General features: G+C 55.0%; 5 protein-coding genes across 5 annotated transcripts; all 5 read right to left on the reverse strand.

The window, feature by feature from the left end:
- Window positions 1-933: 933 nt before the first annotated feature.
- PG997_015102 (uncharacterized protein) lies at window positions 934-3,456 on the reverse strand (the record flags this gene model as incomplete). Its single annotated transcript, XM_066819416.1, has 4 exons — window positions 934-2,535; window positions 2,646-2,855; window positions 2,899-2,999; window positions 3,063-3,456. 4 exons carry the CDS (start codon window positions 3,454-3,456, stop codon window positions 934-936), a joined length of 2,307 nt encoding a protein of 768 aa, XP_066661604.1.
- Window positions 3,457-5,034: 1,578 nt separating this feature from the next.
- On the reverse strand, window positions 5,035-5,543 carry PG997_015103 (uncharacterized protein; the record flags this gene model as incomplete). The annotated part of the gene is made up of 2 exons (XM_066819417.1): window positions 5,035-5,424; window positions 5,460-5,543. The coding sequence occupies 2 exons, from the start codon at window positions 5,541-5,543 to the stop codon at window positions 5,035-5,037; spliced, it is 474 nt and encodes a 157-aa protein (XP_066661605.1).
- An 813-nt stretch (window positions 5,544-6,356) lies between these two features.
- On the reverse strand, window positions 6,357-7,866 carry PG997_015104 (transmembrane amino acid transporter; the record flags this gene model as incomplete). The annotated part of the gene is made up of 2 exons (XM_066819418.1): window positions 6,357-7,396; window positions 7,491-7,866. The coding sequence occupies 2 exons, from the start codon at window positions 7,864-7,866 to the stop codon at window positions 6,357-6,359; spliced, it is 1,416 nt and encodes a 471-aa protein (XP_066661606.1).
- Window positions 7,867-10,123: 2,257 nt separating this feature from the next.
- On the reverse strand, window positions 10,124-10,775 carry PG997_015105 (uncharacterized protein; the record flags this gene model as incomplete). The annotated part of the gene is made up of 2 exons (XM_066819419.1): window positions 10,124-10,363; window positions 10,419-10,775. The coding sequence occupies 2 exons, from the start codon at window positions 10,773-10,775 to the stop codon at window positions 10,124-10,126; spliced, it is 597 nt and encodes a 198-aa protein (XP_066661607.1).
- Window positions 10,776-12,193: 1,418 nt separating this feature from the next.
- On the reverse strand, window positions 12,194-12,784 carry PG997_015106 (mitochondrial 54S ribosomal protein bL31m; the record flags this gene model as incomplete). Its single annotated transcript, XM_066819420.1, has 1 exon — window positions 12,194-12,784. One exon carries the CDS (start codon window positions 12,782-12,784, stop codon window positions 12,194-12,196), a length of 591 nt encoding a protein of 196 aa, XP_066661608.1.
- Window positions 12,785-13,148: the final 364 nt, after the last annotated feature.

Here is a 13,148-nt window from a genome sequence, read left to right on the forward strand (position 1 = left end):
ACTCAATTGAAGGTTGGCGAGGGAGAAACAACTTCAATTGACTTGGCCCCGGAAACTTGACCGTACTTTAGTCTGACTCGGGCAGGCAAGCGGAGGGTAGGGTTGGTGAGTCGCCGGGTGCGGATGGAGAATCGACCAGGAAAATGGGCGACATCGGAAATAAATTTCTGGACCAATCGCTTCAGAATCGATGAGCTCTGGGATGGCATGCACCCTCAGTGGGCCCTCAGTGGGCTCTTAGCGGGCGCAAAGCACTGAAGTCCCCCGCAGGAGCTTGGGCCTTCTGACCTTCAGCGATGTTGTCATTGGCTTGCGATGTCGGTGGGGTCCAACGCTTGGAGCTTACACACAGTTGATAGGTCTTGGCTTCCAGGCATACATCGCGTCATGTTCACGATATTCCACCATCTATTCTTGAACCCTGGGTCAGTTGGAATGATTGGTCGTATTCAAGCAATATAAGAAATACCTCCTTCTGAAGCATGTCGGGATACTCCTAGAAACGCTGTAAAGTGTCGCTTGGACGTTATGATCTCCTGACCTCAAATCTGCTCCCACTTGGCTTACGTCCTTATTGGCAAATAGCGCTCCTCTTGCCGGATGACGTCGTACTGGATCAGGGACAATTCAACCCTATAATTATAACACAGCTATCCATCGTTTGTTCTACACGCCATATGGCCTAGTTAGATAAAATTGGCTTGTCGATCATCCACGGGAATTGTTATACGAAACGCAGCGCTTTCGCTACCAAGAGGATACTCAGTCCACTTAGACCCATTATGAGATTTATCGACATCAGTCATGTCACATAATCATATCTGCCTGCCTGACTAAGACATTGCATAGTGTTCATTCCTCATTCGTCTTCTCGTCAAGCGTCATCATGCACAGCGCCAAATTCGACTGACGCACAATTCCCAGCAACCTCACTCATTCCTCCTCCTCCTCCTCCTCAAACGCCACCGGGATCCCCAGCTCGTCACCCACAACCTTGTCAATCAGGAAACTGCCAGCCCCAGTCTCTATCATGGCATTCAAAGCCTCGGCAGCCATCTGCAGCGGCCGACGATCCGAGACGCCCCCCTCCAGTTCGCTAGCCGCCATGAAGATCCATCCCACCGCCCACGGCAGCTGGTTCTCGCGCTCCAGGTAGTCGGGCGTGTAGAGCTGCCGGAGGAGCCCGTCCGCCGCCTCCTTGACCGTGCGCAGCAGGCGCCAGCACCAGCGGTGGAAGTGGAGGTACGGGAACGCGAACTCGAGCGTCTCGGCGTGCAGCGCCATCATGAGCGGCTTGATGAGCTGCTCGGTCGTCATCTTGCCGCCTTCGACGGCCTTCTTGCGACGAGGCTTCTGTTTCTGCTTCTCCTTGCGCTTGGCGGGGTCCTCGATCTGAGCGAAGAGACCCTCTTGTCCCGGCTCCTCCTCGAAGAGGCTCATGTCGATGATCTGGTCGACGTGCTCCGGAGTGAGGTCGACCTGCCCGGTGTTCTCGACGTATCGAGCCTGGAACATGGACAGGACCGGAGCCACGGACTTGAGACCGCGCGGGCCTGCATTGGATGCCAAGGGCGTGTTCTTTCGGCGCTTGCCCGTCATGGCTGCGGCGGATGTGCCCATCTGGAGACAGAACTTTTTGAAGTAACCTGCAACAGTTGCAGGTGCCTCGCCACCAATGAAGAAGCTTTCCTTGCCAAGTATGGTATACACCACATCCACGTCGGCCCAATCACCCTTCACCGGCTTCTCCTTTCGGAGCGCGTTGTACAAGTGCTGGCAATACTGAATCGAGCCCCAGGCATCGGCAACAGTTAGTCCAACCTCGTAGTAGCGCTGGCGGAAGTTGTAGAGCACGAGGCCGCTCATGACTGGCGACATGCGAAAGACTCGGTGGCTCTCAGTATCAGGGGGCGACATGCCAAACTTCTGATACATACGCGCCTGGACCTGGCGCGGAGGATCTTTGCCGATCCAATCCACCTGGTGCTGCAGCTGCTTCAGCCACTGGTCGTTCTGGGCGGGCCAGTTGGAAATCTTCAACGAGGCATGGAACTGGAAATGAGCCTTGATGTCGTTGCTGATAACCGTGGTCTGCTTCACGAGGGTCGGGAATGGATGATCAATTCCCTCTCCGAGCTCGTAGGTAATATCCAGGAACGTCTGCGCGGCAAAGACGACGCCAAAGGTGATCTCCTTGGTCTTGATGACGTCCTCGATGCCACGAAGGAACTCATCCTTGACAGGCCAATCGGCAACACCTCTGATGACCGTCACGAGCTCGGCAAAGTAAGGCATCAGAAGTGCCCGATCCTGCTCAAACTTCTGCTGGCCGGTCAACTTGGATCGGTTGACCTTGGGGTCGTAATGACCAAACATTCCGTCCTTGTATAATGGGATCTGTCCGGGCTGGACGACAACAAGGAAGGCCTCGATCATGCGATAATGCACGAGAAAGGTGCCCTCCATGATGTCGTAGGTCTCATAGTTGACGTTGTCGTTGAAGTTATCCGGAGTTGGGTCCTTGTAGACGTCCTCCTTTTCCAGCCTTTAATGAGGCACTGCATGAGGTGAAACTGCAGCAGCATTCTACCAATACCCCCATGTGGAGCCAGCAAGGGCATAACATCTGTTACCATGTTCCGTACCAAGTCGATGACGGTATTGGTGGTGATGGCGGCAGCAGCCAAGTCGAAGTGACCGTCCCTGAAGTTGGACCAGATCCATTGCACATGAGCACGAACTCGGTTCAAATCATTGATGAGTGCGGTCAAGGCAAAGATGGCTTCCTCGAAAGACGAATCGGTCTCAGCCTCGTATGTGGCGTTGTCCTTCTCTGCCTTCGCAGGTCTGTCTCTCTACATCCGGGGCATTCAAGAACTCTTCGGATGGTTCGTAGACGGCAAGACCGGTGAATCGATTGGTTATCTCATCAGCAGCGGCATCGTCTTCATGTCGGGACCGAACAAAAGGACGCAAGACGTCGCGGACCTTTTCTAGAACTGGCAATGGGAGCAATAATGTTAGTGGGACGTGATATCAGTTGCTGACAAGAAATATTATACCAAGAGCAGCGCTGACGCCATTAAGGGAGTAGTAGAGACCTACCTCCAACGAAGTACTGGTGGTTCTTATCGTGCTCCGGAAGCTCACTGGGACCTCTGGGGACTTGTCCGCCACGAACTCGGCCAATGCGATGAAATCGGCAATCTTGATGATGTAGCTGGGGCCGCCGCCGCCGGCGTTGTTGGTTTTGGGAGGAGCTTTGGCCTTCTTGGCATTGGCACGGGCTTTTCCCTTCAGGCGACCGCCGCCAGCCTTGTTGCCGCTGCTGCCGGTGCTGGACAAAAGATCAGAAGGGTAGCCATTTGCTTTGGCGGTGGAGGCGAGCCAGCTTGCTACCGAGTTGGTGTCTTGCTTGTACTGCGAGTAGGTGTTGATCAGGGTGGAGGGCAGCATCTTGTCCTTGAGTGCTATTTGGGGACCTCAGCTCCCTGAAAGGCAATGCTCAATGGTGTGGTTTTGGGGATGAGAAGCCAGGAAAAGAAGGGAGCTAGAAGAGACCATCGGACGCTGAGAAAAGCGAACCTCATGGGCCCCAGCAGTCGTCGTTTGCGGTTTGTCGTTTGCAACTGTTGTTTCACAGAGTCAGTCGATAAGTGATGGGCTTATTGCCCGTTTGTAGGGCACAGCCAATGAATGAGCTGCATGCGCCAAGGGTCACATGTGTGTGTGACCCCAGCACAGAATTGAGAACCCAGCAGTGGCAGGCACGGAGCTAGCTCCCTGGTTAGCATGTGCCATGACCCCGGGCTCAGCAATCGGACGAGATCTACAGGTCCTAGCACAGCACCTCCAGCTTGCTAAATGATTGTAGGTAGGAAGTGGCCGAGACAAACAACAAAGAATTGCCAGCTCTCAGACGCCTTCATCACCAGGGAAATGGCGACGAAATCAGGGGTTCCCATGTACGAATTGAGTGCCATCTTGTCTCAACTTGCATGCAGATGCAAACACTAGAGTAGGTACGACCAAATGGAGGGGTCCAAGTCGTGGTGGGGCAAACAGCCACCAGCCCAGGTTGCCAGGCTGCCCCTCCCCCAAAATTGGCGCCGGCAATTGAAGCCAACGCTGTGCTGGCACTCAAAAGGCATGCCAAATCGAAATGTACGAGCTACCCCTATCTTGCTACCTCAAGATCAGATAGGGTAGTTCATATATTTCATCACACTACCTAGGCATTTGGCTTGTCGGACCTCTGAAGTGATGTGTCCCATGGATTTCATGATCAGTTCAATTGAAAATAGGAAATCCATGGCCAAGTAAGTAGGTGTAATCGGCTTCTGGTCGAAATTCTCAAATGGGACGACACGCCTAAGGCGCGCCCGGGACATCTGGATACGGGACTGGCATTCTGACCTTATTCGATACCTTCAATTGTCTGTATGTCTCCGTCGCACTCTAAGATGATTAGAAGTTTATATGCTATTTCGTCTTGTTTGGAATATGCTTGTCAGGGCCAAGTAGCTGTGCTCAACATTACTTCAACCCAGTATCCCCTTGAGTGCGGAAAACACCTTTGACAGTGGGGCCAAATTCTGTAATATCCAATTGGATGCACGAGCATGCACAAGCCGGTTCGCGATACGTGCCAGCTACTCCAACTCCTTACGAAGATGCATTGGATAAAAAACGTACTCCATTCTTAAAGGTGTTTTCCGCACTCAAGGGGATAATTGAGCCAGACACTCCGGGTCATATCTGATTCTAATCCTTGGTAATGAAAACCAATCCAGTTCCATGTGTTTGACTTGTCACATGTGAGAATTATACCAATAAGTCATGATGTGTCACTCTAAGCATGCAATGTTAATATTCGGAGCTTTTGCCATCGCATCAAGAATCGGATCCAGAAAATAATGGCGCATAAATGTAGCGTCGTAACTTTTTATTCTCTAACGTACAAGTTCTCCCCCATCCATGTGTTCATTTCATAGGCGTAAGTTCATTAAATTGGTACATTTAGATACAGGCCTTTTAAGCCTCCTTCTCAGAAGAGAGCGCCTCGTAAGGCGACTCCTTGTTGAGCTTCTCCTGCTGTCCACCGTGCGCGACGGCCGGCGTGTTAGCCCCCAGGGCGAACTTGTGCTCTGCCGCGCGGCCGGGGTCGTTTTCCGTGCCAATCTCGCCGCTAACGTGCTTGCCCTCGAGGCTGGGGTCCTCCTTCAGGTTCTTGCCGTGCGGGCCGCTGGGGTCCTGGTTGCTCAGGTTGCCGATGTAGCCGGGCGCAGTGCCGGCCGAAGCGGCGCCGCCAGACCTCAGGCCGGTGTCGGTGCCGGAGATGGAGGGAGGATGTGTTGGACGAGTAGGCCTCTTGCGGCTTGGAGGCGGAAACGCCCTCGCCGGTGCGGTTGTTGGACTGGAAGGCTTGGGATTCGGCGGCGAGGGGAGTCGGGCTGGACGGCGCCGCTGCCCTCCTGGTAGACGGGGGCTTGGTTGCCCATGGTCACCTTGGTGCCTTCGCTAGGTGCTTGTCGTCCGGGCATTTGGGAGTGTTGTTTGTGGTGGTTTGATTTTACGTTGTATAGGGAACGATGCGTGTCGTCTTATGATTCGTGTAGCTGGAAGCTTGTTGGATGAGATGATGGTTTGGGATGATATGAGAGAACTTCCAATTGCTTAGATGATGGTACTGAACCCCTTCTTTAAAGACCTCCAGCAGACAACGAATGAAGCTCCCCAGCTATGACATTGGGCATGACGTCACGCTAACGGAGCTCTGCCCGACAGCTTTATGTGTCTATGACTTCACAGCGCTGCCACCCATTACAAAATTCCCGAGCAAATTGGATCGAAATGTGGAGAGTCGCGTGAATGATTTGTTGATATGCGATCAGGCATCAGACGGGATCGACGACTTCAGGGCGAACAGTTTAGATGATACGGGGAGGTCCAGAAATGACACCGTGAGAGAGGCTGAGAGGATCGACCCTGCATTAGATCGGCAGTGGACGACTGTGGACCAGACAAAGTAGGCGACGGACCATTTTGTCCGCCACTAACTTAACTGACTGCCGCCAACCACCAATGCACTTGGCGCCCGAATTAGAATCGTACCTGGTCAGCTTCGAAGTGGGTACAATTCGATGGAAATCTTCGGTGTTCTTGTCGACAGATCGACCAGTAATCATTTGCTGTCCGGTCATCCTCTACCAAATCTACTCCATTTCTGATATATCTACAGTCTCGATCGATCCCTAGTCCCCAGAAATTCTACGTAATGCTGCTTTCTGGCAGTGCGCACCTGAAAGAGTCGGCCAAGCAGCCAGGCAACCAGGCAACCAGGTAACCAAATAAGGTCAACATTGAAACGGCCTCGGCAGCGACCCCTCTGCCGACGCCGCCTGCATCGCCTTGATGGTCGCATACAGACCCCCGAAGCAGATGAACGCGCCCGCCACGACGGTCAGCGCATTGAGCACCAGCATTGCGGGCCTTCGGGTCCACGCGCGTAAGCCGCCCCCGAAGTGGTACGCGTCGTGGAGCCAGAAGGCGCCCGCGAGGCCGTACGTGTACCAGGCCGCGAAGAGCGCGGCCGTGATGCCGACCAGATAATTGAAGACGGGGATGCCCACCGCCAAGACGAACGCCGCGACGTTGGCCAGCAGCACCAGGAACGTCCAGACGCTCCAGCCCGTCCAGGTGTGCGAGTGCAGGTGCCGCCCGTGCCGGAACAGCCGCACAAACACGAGCTTGGCCGCGGTGTGGCTGTAGAGGCTGCCCGCGAGGAAGAAGTTGGGGACGGCCAGCCCAAAACTGATCTTGGACCAGAGCGGGCTCAGGGAAAGCAGGCTCGGGCTCGCGACCCCGGACCCGACGTACCAGTACGTGACGCCCGCGAACACGATGTAGAAGGCCGTCGCGACGACCTGCAGCGTCCAGGCCGCTTTCATCGCGTCCTCGGGCCGGCGCATCTCGGAGATGAGGATGAAGAACATGAAGTGCCCCGCGTACGCGAAGACGGGGTTCGTGATGCTCACGAACGCCGAGGTGAAGTCGGTGGCGACGGCGACGGCGATGTCACCCGGCGCGACGGGCACCGCGCCCGCGCCCGTCATGGCGACGATGCCCGCGACGATGATGGAGGCGGCGGCGAGGATCGAAAGCCAGGCGAGCTGGTCCAGGGTGCGCGGGAAGCTGAAGAGCGTGATGGCGGCCGCGAAGATGCCTGTAAAGGCCACGGCGCACAGCCGGTGGTCCGACAGCTCGCTGAGGGCCAGCTGGCCCGCCAGCATCTGGCTCCCGGTCCCGCAGACGGCGAAGATGATGGTGCCGCCGCCTAGGATCTCCCGGCCGATGGGGCCAAACATGACTTGTCCGGCGTCGCCCATGTTATGCACTGCAGTGATACGGGGCTTGTCAATCATCTTCTCGAGAACCACACGGAATCCCCCCCCACTCTTCCTTTCCGGGAGGCCTCGGTAATGACTTACCCTGCGGATGTCGTAGCTTGAATTGAATCAAAGCCCACGCGGTGTACGTCGCGAAACACCCCAAGAATAGAATGACCACAATACCCGGGACGATGCCGACGGCGGCCAAGCTGCTGGGCAGGCTGAGCATGCCGTTGGAGATGATCTCGGTGATCATGAGCACGGCGACCATCGGCCAATGCAGCGTCTTGTACTTGATGTCGTGGCCCTCCTCCGACCCGAACACGTCGTTGACGGTAGCGGGCCCGGTCGGGTGGATCTCGCCATCGTGCTGGTCGTGATGCCCGCCCGATTCGACGACACCATCGTCGGCGAGGCCCAGCTGCACGGGCTTCTCGCGGGGAATCTCGCCCGGGTGGTAAGTGTTGTGGCTCATCGCGGGCAAATCTAGTCGCGGCCGATCCCGCGAGACGAGAGTGCACTGTCCCGCCTCACCAGACAGAATGGGTAACGTGTCCAATGTGGCAGGAGATAATTCAGCGTGATTCCTCACGACTGCGTACCTCCTTGCTCGCGTGGCAGATAAATTAGGGTTATGTTACACATGGACAAGATTTCAGCATTGCAACGCCAAAGGGTGTTGAACTTTCGAAAGTGATTCGGCAATGCAAGATCTCAATCTCCATATCAATCCCTCCGCGTCTTTGATTCAGTGGCGCGGGGTTGGGTGGTGCGGCGTGCCAGCCGCACGGCACGCAGCGATAGCCAGGACAGGGGTTTCAGATGACTGCTTAAGGGGTTACTGCCTTGGGTTTAAGCGCGCCCGTCAACTACCCAGATAGGTACTACCTAATGCGGGGGACACGGCATGCTGTCAGCATTTAGCATTGCTGACTTCCCCGATATAAACTGGTAGGCGCAACGTGATCTTTTGATCACGGTTGATGGATTTGTTTGCTGGACAGTCTCTTTCAATTGGTACGCCACATTTCGTATTGCTTCTTGTCATCGGAAAGCAGGACTATCGGCGACCTCGTGGTATTTCTGACATTTCTTTTAGCATTTCTAGCTACTTGCGTTGCAGGGACAGCCAGCATCTCGACTCGCATACGCTTCGGCCTGTACCGTTCCCAACATGCTGGCTCTGCCTTGGACCCTATAGCACAGGCGCGTCGTCCTAACTATCATGGACATGGAGTTGTACTGGTAGGTATTGATCGCCATCTACGTATTCTACATTGTGGCACCGTAGAGCTCTTGCTTTTTCCACCCCCTTTTCTCTTCCGGTTAGCAATTGCACATCGTCTTCTGCTCTTCCATGTGTGCCCATTATTTGGGTGCCCTGGGGTACTGTACTGACCTAGCCGTTTTCACCAAAACCGTTTAGTTGAAAATTAAGTCTTACCAAGCACTCACCTACCTAGATAGATGCTGGGAGCTTCGAACCTCCTGACATACCTACATTGGAGCATTATTTCCGTCCGCAACGTTTGTACCAAAGCGGCGAAGAGATGCTTCGATTGAAATGCCCTTCAGACCGAAATCCAAGGACTTGTTGTGATATGTGTCCTCTAAAGTGTGCCTAAAAAGGGCTGCTCCCAGAGATCACCAACAGTACCTTGAACCATTTGGCAACGCCAAAAACCGGCAGCATCGCTTGCTTCGGCACAATGCGTGAAATATGTCCATATATATCGTGTATCGACTGAGCGGCAGTTCTCGACCTCATTCGATATAGGGATTCGACGTGTATCGAACCTCGTTCCGAGTTGAGAAGGTCTGGCGCCGCTATCTGGATCGCCTTGCTCAAAGCTAACGACCCCACCGCGGACGACCCGGTCAAATATCTCATGCTCGTGAGTGACCACGTCCTTGACGATTTCCAGGCGGCCGCGGCAAAGATAGGAACCGACAAGGGCAGCGTGTCCAGATACGTGCCGGGCGGAGTCATGGCCCGTTGCCTGTGAGTCGGGAGAGAGGTGGATGAGAGATCCCATGACGATGGGCGTGAAGGCTAGATGGACTTTGCAGTCTGTCAACGCTTTTTCCGATTACGTCAATACGACGCTCTGAACGAGACAACTCAGCAGTGGTATGGCCTCTTGGCATGACTTATTGACTAAGCATATTTATAATACCGCCCACTAGGTTGGTGTTCTTGCATGGTAGGCAGCGACTCCGTCTCAACGTATCCTTCACGAACAGGTGGTGGCCAATCATGGGGTGTATTGGAACGAGGCAGGAACATGAAGTTTAACGTGTATTCATAGTACAGTATCTAGCAATGCCGCGAATGTCCCATCTGCCTCAATATGGTATATTCTTCCATGGGGCACTTTCTCCACTTGCCCATTTAGGGACAGACATCATGGAGATCACAGCCACGAGTACCTCGAAGCACCAATACCTCTTTTTAGAGAAGTCAAGCAGAAGAATCTTTGTATTTGTAAATACAATCTTGTTCAGTTTTATTAACATCCTCCCCCGTCACCAACTATCTATGAACTTTTCTACCACAATCTACCTACTATACTGTTTTCACCAACCAACCAATACTATCTCTTTTATACCAAGCACTCCCTCGTCCATGTACCAAGATGTACCAAGGCAGCCGATCCATTGATTCTCCCACATACTATATTTTCCCCATAGATAAAACCACCCATCGCGGCAGCCAGAGACAGGTCCGAGTCTTACAACTTGGAGGTAGTCGTGGTCGTAGTGACAGTCTTGGTCGTCAAGCCAGACGGAGTCGGGGTCGGGGTGATGGTAGCCTTGGGCGTAGCGGTCGCGGCCGGGCACTCGCCCGAGCTGGGGTCGGGGGCGAAGGAGGCCACGAAGCTGTCGGCGATGAGGTAGAGGTCGCCGCCGCGCCACTGGCCCTTGTCGGTGCCGAAGCCGGGGGCCCAGGTCTCGGAGTAGAGGCTGCAGACCTGGCCGGCGGGCGTGGTGACGAGGGGGCGCGCCCTTCTTGTCGGCCATGGCGACCTTGAGGAGGGTGTACGTGTTGAAGAAGCGGCACGGCTTCTTGTTGGCGTGCTTGGCCTCCCAAGCGCGCTGCGCGGTGCAGGCGTCGGCGCAGCGCGTCAGCGAGAGCGGGCCGTCGGTGAAGACCTGCTGGCCCAGGTACGTGTCCTGCGCCTTGCAGTCCAGCGGCGCCCGGATCGACGAGTTGGCCAGCGGGATCGGGGTCGTGTAGTTGGACGCGTCCGCCATCGGCACGGGCGCCAGTTCGAAGCCGGTGGCGGGGCCGGCGGCGTCGAAGAGGCTCCAGTTGATGTCATCGGCGATGGCGAGGCCGGCCAGGGCGGCGAGAGAGGCGGCGAGGCGGAGTATGGGGGCCATGGTGAGTGGGTTTAAAGTAGGTTTGCGTTTCCTTTTGTTGTTTGAGAAGAGGTGTAGGGGGTTATTGTAAGAGAGCGAGGAAGTTGGAAGCTTGAGACTGTGAGGAGTGATGTTGGAATCGTATCTCGTTGATTAGAGGGGTTGAGTTGGGACATTATATAGCTGATGTCAACTCTCCCCATCTGGTCCAGATACCCAAGTTCTAAAACGCCTTGCATAATGGTTCCCGCGAGCAAGCAGCGGTGTCCCAGATGGTTTAGGGACCTTGAAGGCCATCAAGGGCGGGAATGTGCCGTGACGGTGCCTGGATCCTAGGTAGCCCGGCTAGTAATGTACGAGGCGTACCGTCGCCAAGGCCCGGGTCCTCTCTCGGCCACCGGTCCGGCCCATGCTCGGGGCATGTTAACCGCCTTGGGCCATCGGTAGAGTTCTCGTATTGACAATAGACTGAATGTGTGTGCCTTTGGATCTTCCTCATTGTTCTGCAGTTGCCCCAAGACGGCCGAAATACAATCGAAAGAGGAGGCCAGGTCGAATAATTGTTTTAGCCCCTTCCAGCCCTCAACAATTCTCAAGATCTAGAACCATGACACAATTTCGTCGTGGCTTCTCGCAGGTCTCAAGGGTGCCGTTCCTTAGCACCCACTTGTCGAACAGAGCCAGCCGCATTTGTAGTGATCCCAGAGCAACAGCCACGCAACGGCACTCGCCGAGACTGACTTCTGGACTGAGCATCTCCCTCTAGACCCTTCCCAGTAGGCTCCAAAAGACACCATTACAGTAGCAAACGCACCTTTACCAATCCGATGAGCCAATCCTTGTTGGTTCAGCGATTAGTGCCCATCTTCTCGCTTCTTGGCTAAGTATTGCCTGGTTGTTTGTAACCTGATAGGAGGCCAACACGTGCAAGTTGGCACTGCTAAGTTTCCAATTGGTTACCACATGCTACTATTCAAGTATGGTACAATTTCTCCTCATTGGAGTGAGAAAGCATCCTCCAAGCCACTGATGCCCAAGAGAAGACACCGGGAAAGTACCTTTTGTCGGCCGCTTTCACTGTTGCGGGTCTTGAACCACATTGGGCGAGGAAGACCTCGTAAACCCATTTTGTTTGACGTGACGACGAAGATATCCTCCAAAAGAACCCGCAAGTATGCCTTATGGCCAAGTCATTCCTTAAGAAGGCAGCAGAGGCCACGACTTGGGTTGATATATTTTCATTGATTTCGGTGTACATTGATTTGGTTTTGTACATATGATACAATTGGTAACAACCGCCTCCGAGGGAGGATTCTGTCCGTAGAATGCTCTCGTCTCTGCCAGCCTTGGCATTCGAGGTCATCTAACATGACTTGCTGCCATATGCAATGCAGAAGCGCGGCCCCTTGATTCCGTCGGTATTAGTTCCATTGCCCGATTTATTTCTTCGGCTTCGCAACCTTGGCGCCCTTGTCCTCGGGCACGCCCACGGCGTACTGCGAGATCAGGTCGCCCAGGGGATCGTAGCTGCTGTCGAACTTGTTCTCAAAGCTGGCGTTGGCGGCGGCCTTATCGTCCTTCTTTCCGTCCTTCTTGCCAGCAGCGCCGCCGGCCGCAGCAGCTTGTGCCTCCTCCCCTCCGTCCTGGACCTCGGGCGCCTGGGCGTCCCAGCCGCGGCCGTAGCGCTCGCGGAAGGCGGCGAGCTTTCCGGCCTCGTCGACCTCGATGTTCTTGAGCGACTTCTCGGACGGGTTCCACATGACGTGGTTGCGCGTGTCCTTGGTCGACTTGTAGAGCGAGTGCGGGCTGCACGTGCGCATGGTGAAGGTCGAGCCGTCCGACAGCTGGATCACCTGGGTGAAGGCGTAGGGCCGCTTCGGCCGCTTGATGAGCGTCGCATTTCGTGTTTGCGTCTGCTGTAGCGTGGGTATTATGCTCGACGAGGTGGTCTGTGGCGCGAGGGTGTTGAAGGTGGAGAGCGTCGAGGTCGTCGGCCGCCGGGGCAGGGCGGTGGGTAGGCGGGATGCCATTGTGTCCGACTGGTCAATTGATATCGTCGTTCCAGCCTCTGTCGCAGAAAAGAGCAGCAAGAAATCGGCCTGTGGTAGGTGGACGAGTGAATCGTAGCGGGCAGGCAATTGCGGGCTGCGCAACTCGGAGCTAGACGTTGAATTGAAGCCCCAGGAAAATTCAGGACATTGAACCGCGATGGCCCGTAAGCCCACTGGCGCTAGCTAAAGCCCAGGGGACCACCCACTGCAAGCAATTGTCAATTGGCAATTGGGTGGGCCTACAGCAATTGTCTTATCAGCTTATCGCCCCCCAGTTAGTGGACGTCACTCTCTGGGTGCCCCGCCAAATTTTATCACAGCTGAGAGAGCTCCAAGCCGAGCT

Source organism: Apiospora hydei, assembly GCF_038363865.1.
Source record: "Apiospora hydei strain CBS 114990 chromosome Unknown utg000010l_segment0_segment0, whole genome shotgun sequence".
Classification (NCBI taxonomy): Eukaryota; Fungi; Ascomycota; class Sordariomycetes; order Amphisphaeriales; family Apiosporaceae; genus Apiospora; species Apiospora hydei.